The sequence below is a fragment of the Miniopterus schreibersii genome (assembly GCF_964146895.1).
Source record: "Miniopterus schreibersii genome assembly, chromosome: 22".
Lineage (NCBI taxonomy): Eukaryota > Metazoa > Chordata > Mammalia > Chiroptera > Miniopteridae > Miniopterus > Miniopterus schreibersii.
In genome coordinates this window covers 4,314,829-4,326,978 of record NC_138124.1, presented here as the reverse complement: position 1 = coordinate 4,326,978, position 12,150 = coordinate 4,314,829, and the positions used below count along the sequence as shown (strand labels likewise).

At 48.8% G+C, this 12,150-nt stretch overlaps 1 protein-coding gene across 7 annotated transcripts in view; it reads right to left on the bottom strand.

Annotated features, from left to right (window-relative positions):
- Window positions 1–12,150, bottom strand: part of NTRK3 (neurotrophic receptor tyrosine kinase 3) — a 326,297-nt gene that overhangs the window by 17,506 nt on the left and 296,641 nt on the right. For 2 of the 7 annotated variants that reach the window (XM_081124360.1, XM_081124361.1), the window contains exon 17: window positions 6,709–6,783. The exons of the other annotated variants lie outside the window; for them this stretch is intronic. In XM_081124360.1, the coding sequence (XP_080980486.1) occupies window positions 6,709–6,783 (75 nt within the window). The remainder of the gene's footprint in view (window positions 1–6,708; window positions 6,784–12,150) is intronic. 7 annotated transcript variants of the gene reach the window in all.

The window sequence follows — 12,150 nt, the reverse complement described above, 5'->3', positions numbered from 1 at the left end:
TCCAGTGGGCAGGGAGACAGGCAGCTGGAAAAAAGGTGGGATATCAGGGGAGCCTTGGGCCCGAGGGGAAAGGGCAATGGGTTGAGATGCGGGTCGTCTAAATTTCTGCCCATTTCCTTTTGGTCTCAATGTTCACATCTGTAATAATGACAGGGCTGGACCAGAGGATTGCTAAGATTTCTCTCCACGCAAACACTGCATGAGACTGTCCAAAGCAAATGTTCTTATCGGAATCAATATTCCAAGAGCACTGAACAAAGCTCGTCTCAAGGTTCTTTGCAACATTAGCAGCAGTGGCGGCCTGACTTTCCAGAGGGAGTGTGTTGCAGGCAGGCCAGGAAGAGCAATGGATGCTGCATGGCACTGCCTTGGGTTTACATCACGCCACCTGGCTCATCCCTGGGCGCCATGTCCTCATCTATAACACTGTGAGGGCGAGGGAAAGGGTTGGCTCACTGACCTTTAAATATCATTTAGTTCCCAAACACCGTGATTCGGTGAAGCAGAGACTGGATAACCTCTGGATGCCCCTCCCAGCACTGGGAGAAGGTTAGAGTTCTGAGACCTGCTGGTCCCACGCAGCCTGCCTCTGCAACAGGGCCCCAGGGCGCCTCTCTGCAGTGAAGCGTGTGAGCCAAGGGCAGTCTCGGATGAAAGGGATGGGGGAGCCGTCCCTCCACACAGCATCTGGCATCCCAGGCCATGATGGGAGGCCTGCAGCTGCAGGTGGCTCCATCTCTATAAACAAGCCCTACCTCTTGGCTTCTCCTTCAAGGTCAAAAGGCGGGAAGGCTGCTCTGAGGATGAACCCAGGAGAAAGTCTTAAATGCTAAGCCAGTAATCAGTTGGATGGTTTTTTCAAAAGCATTCCTACTCTTACACATATTCATGTCTCTGATAGTACAGAAAGAAAATCAGAGCAGATCACCCATGATCCGCCTGTTTCCAGGCTAAGGAAACCAGGGGAAAGTATCTTCCTTGGAGTCAGTCACCAAGAGATGGAGCCAGCATAAGACCAGGGAGGCAATCCCCAGGGGTGGCATACTCATCCTAATTTACTTAAGCCGCTGGTCTCCACCACAGAGAGGGAGAAAGAGATGCAGGAGTGGAAGGCTTGTCTCAGTGAACAGGGACACAGAACAACAACTTCCTGAGTGTTTAGACTCTGCTGGGAGATGGAGCAAGGGGTTAAGCAACTTATTTGAGTTTAAAGGGCTGAAAATGGAAAGATCCAAGCCTCACACCTAAGTTATTCTGATTCCAAATCCAGTGTTCTTCCCCCTGCCAAGTTGGTGTTCTCACGCATTCCCACCGAAGGAGGGCTCACTGGTAAACATGCGTTATGCGATGTGAATTGATGGGTTGGAACGGCAGATTTCAAAAAATGGGACAGAAATCCTAGAATCAGATTTCTATAAAAAACACCCACACGTGCAGAGGAAGGATTTTCATTCAGAAATATCTAAATCTCTAGATGCAGTGAAGCAAGATGGTTCCAACATCAGCCCAGCGAGTGCTCATTAAAATGACACCAGGAAACACTGTGTTCCTGCTCGCAGACAGACTGGAGGAAGCCGTCAGTCATGGGTCCAGCTCCTCAGCCTTTCTTTTGCAGATTTTTCTTTGCATAAAGCCTGGCCCAACTCCTGTAGAAATGACAGGAATATTTCAAGCCTGGTCAGCTGGGCTTTCAATGGCAAGGCCTCTCCAATGATCACAAGTATTAGTTACTGATCATCTAGGTCCCAGATACTCTGTTCAATGGATGCAGCATTTATAGTTTTAATTTTCAAAATTCATTAGCCTTGATTGTCTGGGAATCTATTTCCCAATAATGTCTCTTTCACTCAGATCACTCTCAGGCAGAAAAAGATGAAGACAGAGAGACAGAGGGAGAGAGGAGCAACATATGCCAAGGTCTGTGACTTATTTGGGTCTTAGAATTAAACCACACCAGAAATATTTCCTAAATTGGGATTTTGTGACTGTTGAGATGATACATTGTGTCTTTGCTTAAGATAACTTGGGCCAGGTTTCCTGTCACTTGCAGCTGAAAGAATCTTGATGTAACACTAGAAAATTCAACTCTCAAGTTAGTCTCTATTTCTAGGAATAAAATGTCTATTTCTAGACACGAACCTAAGAAGAAAGGCAGAGATCCCAAAGGCCAAGACAGAAACTGACATGCCTAGCTAAGGCAGAATTGCAGTCTGCCTTCTCCCGCCCTTTTCTCCTTCCTGCCCTGCATGCTGATACCCACACGCCTGGGCTTCCCAGCCACAAAGCATCACAGGGACATGGTTTACAGCATGTGGCTCTGAGACCAGCGCCTGAACTGAGAGCGCCTTCTTCAGCCAGGAGGTTGGAGATGGCATCACACACCTATCATCCATTAGAGTTCTCCACAAGTACCAGCAAAGTCAGAGGAACTAGCTAGTCCTCAAGAAAGGCAAGGACTAGCCCAGCAGGTCCAGGGAAAGGACACAGCAGAACTCACATTATCCCCGCCAGCATCCCCAGGCAGGAGGTCCTGTCACAGTTCTCAGACATGTGGATTTCTCATGAGTCATCTGTCCCAAAAGGATGTGGAAACAAGTGGACTTGGCCAACTCTGAAGGTAAGGTTCAGAATAAGGAGCATCGAAGCTCATCATAAAGACTAATGAGCATTAACTTTCCTAGTGAGCAGTCCAGATGGCACACCCAGAACGACTCCCTCCCTTGTCTACCACTTTCCCTTTGACTCCTGCAGCCCCTGCACAGGAGACCTGAGCCCCACCCCATTCCAGGCAAACTCTTGTCATGCTGATCTGAGATCATCAGAGGGCAAAATGCTAAGGGAAGGAGGATTTCAAAGATTAATTACCATTTAATGGACAGAGTTCCTATCTCTGGATAAATCTCCAGGTGGGAACCCAGAGGATTGGCCCTAGGAACACAGAATTGATTTCCATGACCTTGCAAGGACATGGCACCCCATATAATTAGGAGGCCAGTGCCACAGGAGAATGGGTTAAGGTCACCCCAAAAGACCAGTCTCAACTATCTTGAATTGCAAGACTTTCTGCAATTCCAGGGCTGTTAAATTATGTTGGGTTTTTCCTTCATCCAGGTCCCATTTTGTTTTGGAAAACTCTCTAGCTCACAGCAACTTCACTGCAGCCTAATCTATCCCACAACCTCAGTGACAGCCAAAAAACACTTAACATGCAGAGAGGGGTGAAAAAAAGTTCATCGAAGCTCTCCTTGTGAGCCTTGGGCATGCAAAGAGACAGGCGTGAGTGCGCAGGTTCCTTAGAAACACTGGGTTCACCTGGGTGAGGAGGCACTGCCCTGGGCTCCAGGCACGCTGCTGACAAGGATGTGCCTGAGATCAGGACTCTGAGATAAGTCAGAGAAGAACACCTCCTGAAGGAAGATGAGTGATGCTTAGCTCCTTAGCTCTGAGTATCAAAGTGATGGAGGGAAAAGAGACACCAGGCCACGGCCGTAAAGAGCCAGGATTTGATGGGGCTGCCATAATCCAATAGTGAAAGGACTGCAGTGAGGGACGTTCAAGTGCCTGGAGTATATTCCTAAGTGACACCGACATTGTGATGGGGAAGAAAAATCCTCGATAAATGACAGAGTAATAACTTGTTTCTGTCCATATGACACACATCGTGAAAGTAAGAGAGACATTGCCTTGATGTGCCCTGAGACCTCTGGATAAGTATGTTCTAGAAGTCCAAGAAAATGGCAGCACCGCAGGTGGAAACATCCCCCTTTAGCGTAAAGGGCAACTGGGGAGAGTTACTGACATCCCCAAATAAGTCTCCGCTTTGCTACAGCAGCTTTCTCTGGTGCATGGAAATGGAGGTCTGTTTACCACATCACCTTACTAAGAGCTCATCTTATGCATAAACTAAGATGCTGCCTAAATTTTTTTCTGGACAGTCTATGGATGCACATTACAAATAAATACAAGGTCACACCATAAGAGCGATGTTAAGTATAACCATAATAAGACGTGGTCCGGAGACTCCTGCTTCTTGCTAGCAGCAGTCCTAAGCTGGGATGAAGTCAGTCTGTGGATTCCATTCACACAGGCAGGAAGTCTAAGGTTCTCTTCAAATGCAAGTCTTCACCCCAACTTTTGTCCAAAAACCCTTGCGCAGTTTCAGACCTTGGCATGCACCCTCCCACCCCTGTCACCTACACAGACCCATGCACCGCCCCTCCTTCCAACATGCATGGAACACAGTAACAGGGACGCACTGTGTCGAGCTCCACCTCCTCCTAGCATGATGCCACAGGGAGACTTGCTCTCATGCCCCAGAAATATTTCATGCCTGTCCCCATTCCCAGGGACAAGGACATGGGGAGAGGCAGTGGCAGCTGCTGTACCTTCATGCACACTCAGCAAGGACAACACCCCCCCCCCCCGATCCAGCCATGCAGACCAGCCCATTCACAGGACCTCGGGTCACCTAGTGACCCCTCCCTCCCTCTTCCTTCTCTCTCCCGCTTCCCGCCAGCTGGTATGGATGGAGGATGCTGAGACCAACGGTTAAAGGCAGGACTCCAGGCTTAGCTCAACCTGGCTCCACTGTTTTAAAGTTCCACGTTTAAATATCAACGGGAACAGTGTGGATTAAATAAATTAACTTGCTCAAAGCCCCTGGCAAAGTCCCTGACTGGTGTAGGTGCTCAGCAAAGGTAAGTCGCCGTCCCTTGTCATCCCCAGGGACACAGTGTCAAAGAAGGCAGAGTGTGTGGTATCCCAGATGGTGAGTGCAAGTCAGAGATGGAGGGCTTCCTACGAGATCCTTCCTAAGTGGATAAACCACAGCCGTACTCACTTTCTGACACTCAGTCACCAGTTGGAGATGAAACCACACTGACAAGCAGATGAGGTGTGTGGCCACAGTCACGGCCACGGCCACTTGGTTCTACCCTCCACTGTCTCTGTTTTCCTGTATTTCTTGCTTTGGACTCAGAATTTCCAGATCTGACTTGTTTTAATAAAGCTTTTAGCCAAGCCATGAAAGCCCTCCTTGGCTAAGTAAGTAAATTAAAGTCACTACATTCTTTAGGCAACTCAAGTGCTTTGACCTTTCTGTCTAAAACTGCGAGTGCGCGTACCCCGCCCCCCATCACCACCAAACACTTCCTTTTCTCTGCTTCAGTTTTCTCCTAAGTATCTGTTATTCTCAGTGTCTCTTAATAAGGGCAGGGGGTTTTGTCTGTTTTATTTATAGTTGTATCTCTAGCATGGAGAATAGTTCACGGTACATGGAGACAGCGGCCTACGTCCCAATGTACCAGGGAAGGTACCAGGATCATGCTTATGGTTCCTATGTAACTATTAACAGCCTCCCTTCTCCTTCTCAGAGGTGTCCAAATTTAGACAATCAAATATACAGAGTTGATTAGGAATAATATTTGTTGAATTTAATTGATAAATTTAACCAATTTAATATTTGAATTAAACCTGTCAACTCCTAAAACTGAGAGTTTCACTCTGATGTGAATGAAATACATACAATGTTTTAAAAGCATGAGGAGAGACTGATTCATCTCTTGTAACGGTGCTGTTTTCAGGATTCTCACAAGGCTAGCAAACATGTCCATTCTGATCAACTATAGCTGTACACAGCTGTTAGCATTGAAAAATCCTCAACTTTAATGCCGTTATTAGTAATAGTGCCAAGAGGAGATACCTATAAAGACATGATCCTGAGAGAACCCAGAGGCTCTGTTTAATTTCCCTCCCTAACCAAGTCAGGAGGGAAATGAAGGCAGGTAGAAACACCCGTGCACCCGGCCGCGACTGCAGCATCGGGATGGCATCATGTACCGAAACCCACACACACAGTCCGTGTTTGGAGGCTGCACCTGGCCGGTGAGAAAGGATCTTGAGTGGGCAGCAGGACTTGGATCTTCCTAGTCGGGCAGGATTTTTGAGGCCAAGTAGGTAAATGCTGTGGCTCAAGTGGACCATTCCCCAAACAGAAGGAAAAAGGCCCCAAGCAAGCAGTAAGAGGAAGCCATCTAACTCAGTTAGATGGTCGAGATGAGACAGATGGAACTTCACTGCTTCCACAGTATGTCCATCTCCATGTCAGAAACGACCATAGAAATTAACCTGAGAAGGGGAAAAGCCTTCCCCCCAAATACTCAGGGGTATGACTCAGTCAGAGAGCTCTGTCCTGGACACCAAATCCCTTAGACCAAGCTGCACCTGAGGTCAACAGGGAGGACTCTGTTTCTTCAGACGCTTTCGCCTATGGGGTATTTTTAGTTCCTTAAACAGAGTGTAGGCATCCAATGCATACCCAGGACTTAAGGTCACACTCCTGAAATGCAAGAAAGCAGCCAAACCATGGTCCATGCAGAGCCTCCAGCCTCCACACACACGCAGGCCTGGACAGAAGCCTCAGCAGCCAACTGATCTCTGGTGGTTCTCCCAGAAGTGCACCTAATGTCAGCAGACCACGGCCCCTCCACCCCACCATGCTTTCTCCACGAGACATCCCAAGCACATCGGTGGCTTTGGCAGGAAACTTCCATGGAAGTTCAGTGGTGCCCCAATGATGAGAGGCAGGGAAGGAGGGGTGGGAAGCAGCCCCAGCCCATGGCCGTTCCTCTCCAAAGCCTGCAAGCTGTCAGTCTGTGTGTGGACGGCCCTGCCCAGCCCCTTGGCCCCAGAAAGGAAACCCGGACTCACTGTGGAAGCTGCTGGTGCTGCTAGCCTCTGCCGCTGCCACGACACGCTGCCCGGGCCCCTCTGGCATGGCCCTTCCTGACCGTGAATGCGGGAGAGAGCAGGGCAGGGGAAGAGAGAAGAAAGGGATGAAGGCAGAGGAAGGAAGCATGGAAGGGTAGAAAAAGGAAGGAGATGGGGAGCGGTGTGTCTTCAACTGAGTGGCGCCTCTCCCAGCCACAGCCTCCAAACACCTCTCACAGCACTGGGGAGAAAGGCTGACCACACCGACCCCGGCCCAAGGTCCTCACTCAGAGTCCACCCAGAGATGCTACCCACAGCTTAGCAAACGCACCACCACACCGCTCCTAGTACACCGCACCCAGCTCTCTTCCTTTGTGAGCCACCGAGATCCAACTGCTCCCACAAGAACCTCCCAGCCCAGTGCCAGTGTGAAACGAAGTGGATTTCATCTAGAATTTTTACCCCCTTGGGTCAAAGAAATAGCACCTTCTCCAAAGCTTCTGAGATCTGTCCTTCCCATCCTGGGTGGAGAAATCACTAAATTCACCACCACTTCCCGGCCGCCCACCAGGTGCCCTGCCCCGCCGCCATTCTACTTTGGAGAGGAGGTGGGCGAGCTGGCCGGAGGTCACCTGCGTAGAGGAGCCTCAGCCCTCCTCCTCCGTGCTATTGGCAGAGTCAGGGTGTACGAGCCCCATGACCCTCAGGAAGAAACCACTTCCCTCCAAAGGCCTCTTGGAGAAGGCAGAGGAGGGGGGTGTCAGGCCGCCTTAGAGAAGGGACTCGCAGTAACTGAGCAAGGACGTTCCTCCAGCACCTGCCGGGTCAAGAGCTGTGCACGAAGGACAACAGACAGCCCCTGCGCTCGGTCAACCCGGGGGCGGGGCAGCATGGGAATGACCCGAAGGGGAAGCGTGTTTATGAAGCGCCACATCCACGTGTGCAGTCCAGAGCGACGCTGAGGAGACGTGCGACGACAATGAAAGGGGCTGCTGGGTTTCGATGGTGGTGAGGAGCAGACAGAGAGAGGACAGGGAGGGACATGAAAGAACAGACAGTGGGGAGAGGAGGTGCTGTGGATTATGTCCCCCTACCTGGACACTATGTTGAAGTCCTCACCCCCACACTGACATGTGCCTGTAGAGGGAGACAGGGCCTATGAAGAGGTAATGAAGGTCAGATAAGGTCCTATGGGTGGATCCTAGTCCAATATGGCCGTGTCCTTAAAAGAACAGGAAATTGGGACACAGCCCTCTACAGAGGGAGACCACATGAGGACCCGGGGGGAAGTGGGCCATCTACAAGTCAAGGAGAGAGGCCTCGGGAGAAGCCAACCCTGCCGACATCTTAACCTCAGGCTTCCAGCCTCAGACTGTGATAAAATAAGTTTCTGTTGTTTAAGCCACTGGTCTGTGGTGCTCCATTACAGTTGCCCCAGCAAATGTACACTGAAGGCCTCCTATGACGGCGGACATGAGCAAGAGCCACCGTGGAATGAGGCGCAGGCTGGCAGGGGTGGGGCTGGGGGGCTTCTAGTGGGAGGGGTCAGGAAGGAGAGCGACAGAGCGCTCGGGAAATGGGAAATGAAGAGTCACCCGAGGCTCTTACACAAGCAGAAGGAACGACGGCAAGTCCGGGGATATGCGGAGGAAGGCTCTGAGGCTGGTCTGATCCGGGTGTAGATCAGGGCAGTTCCTGCCAAAGCGCAAAGAAGTGATACTGAGGTGCTGTAGAGACACAGCAGGATGTGGGAGGAATCAGGCAAAGGCGATGAGGGGCAGGTCCAAATATGACCGCCCTCTCGGGAACCTCCCAAGAGAGTGTTTGCTGATGTGAAGGGACTGCTGGCAAGGAGAGTCTGTATGCGAAGTGGGAAGGGGTCATGCTGAGTTTTATCTCCAGTCCAGCAAGCCAAGTTTCGACGGCCAATGAACTCTGCAGGGGAGACTTACAGACGAAGCACTCAGAGAGGAGAGGCAGAGGCTAAAAATTAAGTTCAAACAGCTTCTGCATGAAAGTGAACGGGGGCTATAGCCAGGTGAGGGTGTGAGGTTTCCAAAGTAGATGTCTGAAACAGCAGCACCTTAATTTTAAATGAGAGGAATGGAAGAGGTAAAAAACTGCCAGAAAGGGGACTGAATTGTGGAGCAAGGCATTACTAAGTGTGGAACAAGAATGCTATGCAGCGGGGGAGCGCAGAGGTGAGAGAAAGAACGGGGCAGTTAATAATGGCCTTCAGTGGATAGCTCTAAAAAGGATTAGACTTTTTAGCGGAAAGGCATTTGAATTTTGCCAGGATGAGGTAATTAGTGACCCCAAAAATTCAGAGTCAATGAAGTGGTAAGATCAGAAGCCCAAAAATTAAGATGGAAGATGGAAACTTCCTATTTCAGCAGTCAAGGAGACAAAGGGAAGTCAGAGGGGCAGAAATGTCAAATAAAGGCTTTTCTTTAATGTAGGAGAGATGGTGGATTTTAGAGGAGAAAGGCTTCAAGGTCTCAGAGTGAGACAAGCATAGTCACAGGGAGAGGTGAGCTAGCGACAGGGCAGGTGACAGATGGAGAGGTGCGAGGGAAGTGAGAAAGAATGCACACCTGTCACTGTGCAGACATGAGAGGGTGAATCTGGCCTAAGATTCCAGAGCATCAGAGGAATACATACTTGTCACAGTTCCTCACACGCACATAAAACCAGGTCCTTATATCACTACTCCCCTTTGTACCTGTCTAAGCACCTTTTATTACAGAGTTGACTCGCAGGATCTCAGAATTGAAAAAAAAAAGCAAACGTTGAGGTCATCAACCACAAGCTCTCAGTGCATGTCTCTGTAACAGCCTGTCTCTGAAATGTGGCTCGCCAGGTTTTCTGGAAGATCACCTGGTGTGGAGAACCCACCGTCTCACAGGGAAGTCCGTTCTACACTGTGCTGCCCTAGCCTGGAGTTTGCAATCCTGCCACCTGTGAGTGACGGACACATTGCAGAGCACATTCACCAGGCCGAAATGACGGAGGACAACCCCCTAGCGTGTCTTTGGCTATCTTTCAGAAGGAGCACTGGCTGCTCACAGGGGCCTGGGAAAAGGGTAGTCATGGAACTGAATGATGGCTATGTTCTTTAGTAAAAAGATCTGGAGTGTTTCTGAACCCACTGGGAAGTTGAGGAGCCTCTCTTATCAAATGGGTAGATCAGTCTTTCTATAGGACAAGCACATACCCAATGACTCTAAGACATGAATGAATGAATGAATGAATGAATGAATACAAAGATTGGGAAGTTGGGGATGGACCCACTGGGTAAGGAAATAATCAACTTCAAGAACAAACTGGTCCACAAATCAAAGGTCCATCCTGGCTGTAGAAGCTGAAGAGTATAACTCCATGGGGAAGAGGCAGCCAAGGCTGTCACGGTACGTGGCTGGTGGGAGAGATGACATACTGACCACCCCTGCCAATCCACTTTGGGACCTTGATGGACTTGACTCATTTTTTCCAGAATGTACATGATCATTTACTAAGCAGACTCTACTGGTGGCAATGGTGGTGACGGTGGTGGTGGTGATAAAACCAACAGCACCAAAGCTGACAGTCCACGAAGCTCTCACATACCCGCTGTCTCATGTCATGGACAGTAATGAGCCGGGACCATCATGCTGCATATGATAGGAGAGAAAGGAGGAGGGCCGAACTGAAGCCAGCCTGGACTCTATCCCAGAGCTCTAGGGTGCATGACCCTGAACCCTTCCTCTGGAGTAAGAAGGGGTGACCTGGAGAATGGGCTCTAATTCTACTACAGAATTCATCGTCTCCAGTTATCAAAAGTTAGCTCCTGGTTGGATCTGCCCATTTCACAGTAGGAAAGCTCTTCCTCTGACCAACTTCAAGCACTATCTCTCCTTCTTCCTGGGCTTTGAACAGGCCAATTTGAATGTGAGTGGCTTTGTTCTTTATTTCCCCAGTTCTCTTGAGTGGGCTCTTCTCCCTTTCAATTTTAGTATCCAGCACCAAAGACCATCAGGGGAAATACCTTGTCTTGTATCTTAAAATTATTTAAAATTTCTTACATATAATTTCTACTTTATTCACTTACATAGAATAATAATTACCATCTATTGAGTGCCTAATAGGTACCAGGCAATTTGCATACATTATCTGATTTAATCTGCATGGAAAAAAAAATTTGTTCTCTCTCTTTTTTTTTAGATGAGGATCTAAGGCTTAGATAATTTAAGAAAATTTCCTAAGGTCACATAGCTCATAAACAGAAGCTCAGGATTCAAAGACTATCTACTTGTCTCCAGAATTAGTGGGTGTTCTGCCCACTCTCTCCCAGGCTCTTCTCCTTCCCACCGCTAGCTTTGTTCTGTGGGATTAGCTAAACCAGAAAAAAAAAAAAAAAACAAAAAAAACACCACAGGAATTAAAACTGTGCTTAAAATTCTGAATTTCAGATGCTAAACTGATCCAATCCTCTGCCTGCCCCTCCTCTCATTTAGACACAGACAGATCCAGGACTTGGGCTTTGAGGATCAGGAGAGAAATCCAATCTTCTACCAGGAGGAAGTCAGGCAACACACTGCTCTCTTTACATGCAAATGTCTTAATTATGGCTGGTAAAGGAGATATTTGTATGGAAATTTATGTATCTTTATATGTTATAGATTCAGTTTGCCTCTGGGGAAAAAAATAAAGTCCTTTTACACTTGAGGAACCCAAACAGGGTCTGCTGTAATTCGGGGCACTGCCAGGTGCTGAAGGTGCGCTCCCTCCCCGCCCTCCACTGGACCCAGAGGAACCAGTCAACCAACATGCTTCAGGGGCCTCCTGCCGATGCCTCCTCTCCTTCCTTGAAGGTGAGTTCCAGGACACACATGCCTCAAGTGCTTGAGGTTTTCCGATGGGACATCTCCCTTTTTCCCCAATATCTGTCCCTGTGGAGATGAGGCTGACTATGACAGTGTCCAAACTATGCCTGCGCCATCATCATTGCCAAAGAAAACAACCAGATTTCAAAATGTCAGGAGGTGAAATCAGGTTTAAGAGACTACTGGAAACTGCTTTCAGAAAGAGAGTGTCATTTTTGGCAGGGCAAGGGAGGGAGATGTTTTTATGCCATTGTTTTCCTACCAGTGAAGATACATCCCAATAATAAAACACAACCAATTACCTATGAAATGCACAAGGCCACTCTGGTCTCCCTGAGCTTCCCTAGCGTTTCCCTGAGTGTTATAACGTCTGTCTTACAATGTCAGTCATGTCTATCTCCACTAGGGACAGAGGATGAAATAGACTTACCTGGCGGCTGGTGGGACTCTGGCTAGACATAATGGAGAACTTCCCATTTCTAAGGAGTGTTACAATTACAAAGGAAAGGACAAATCTCTCACTGGTAATATTGTCCCTTTGTCCCAGCTGCAGGAATGAGGGAGCCTGTGGAATCCCTGC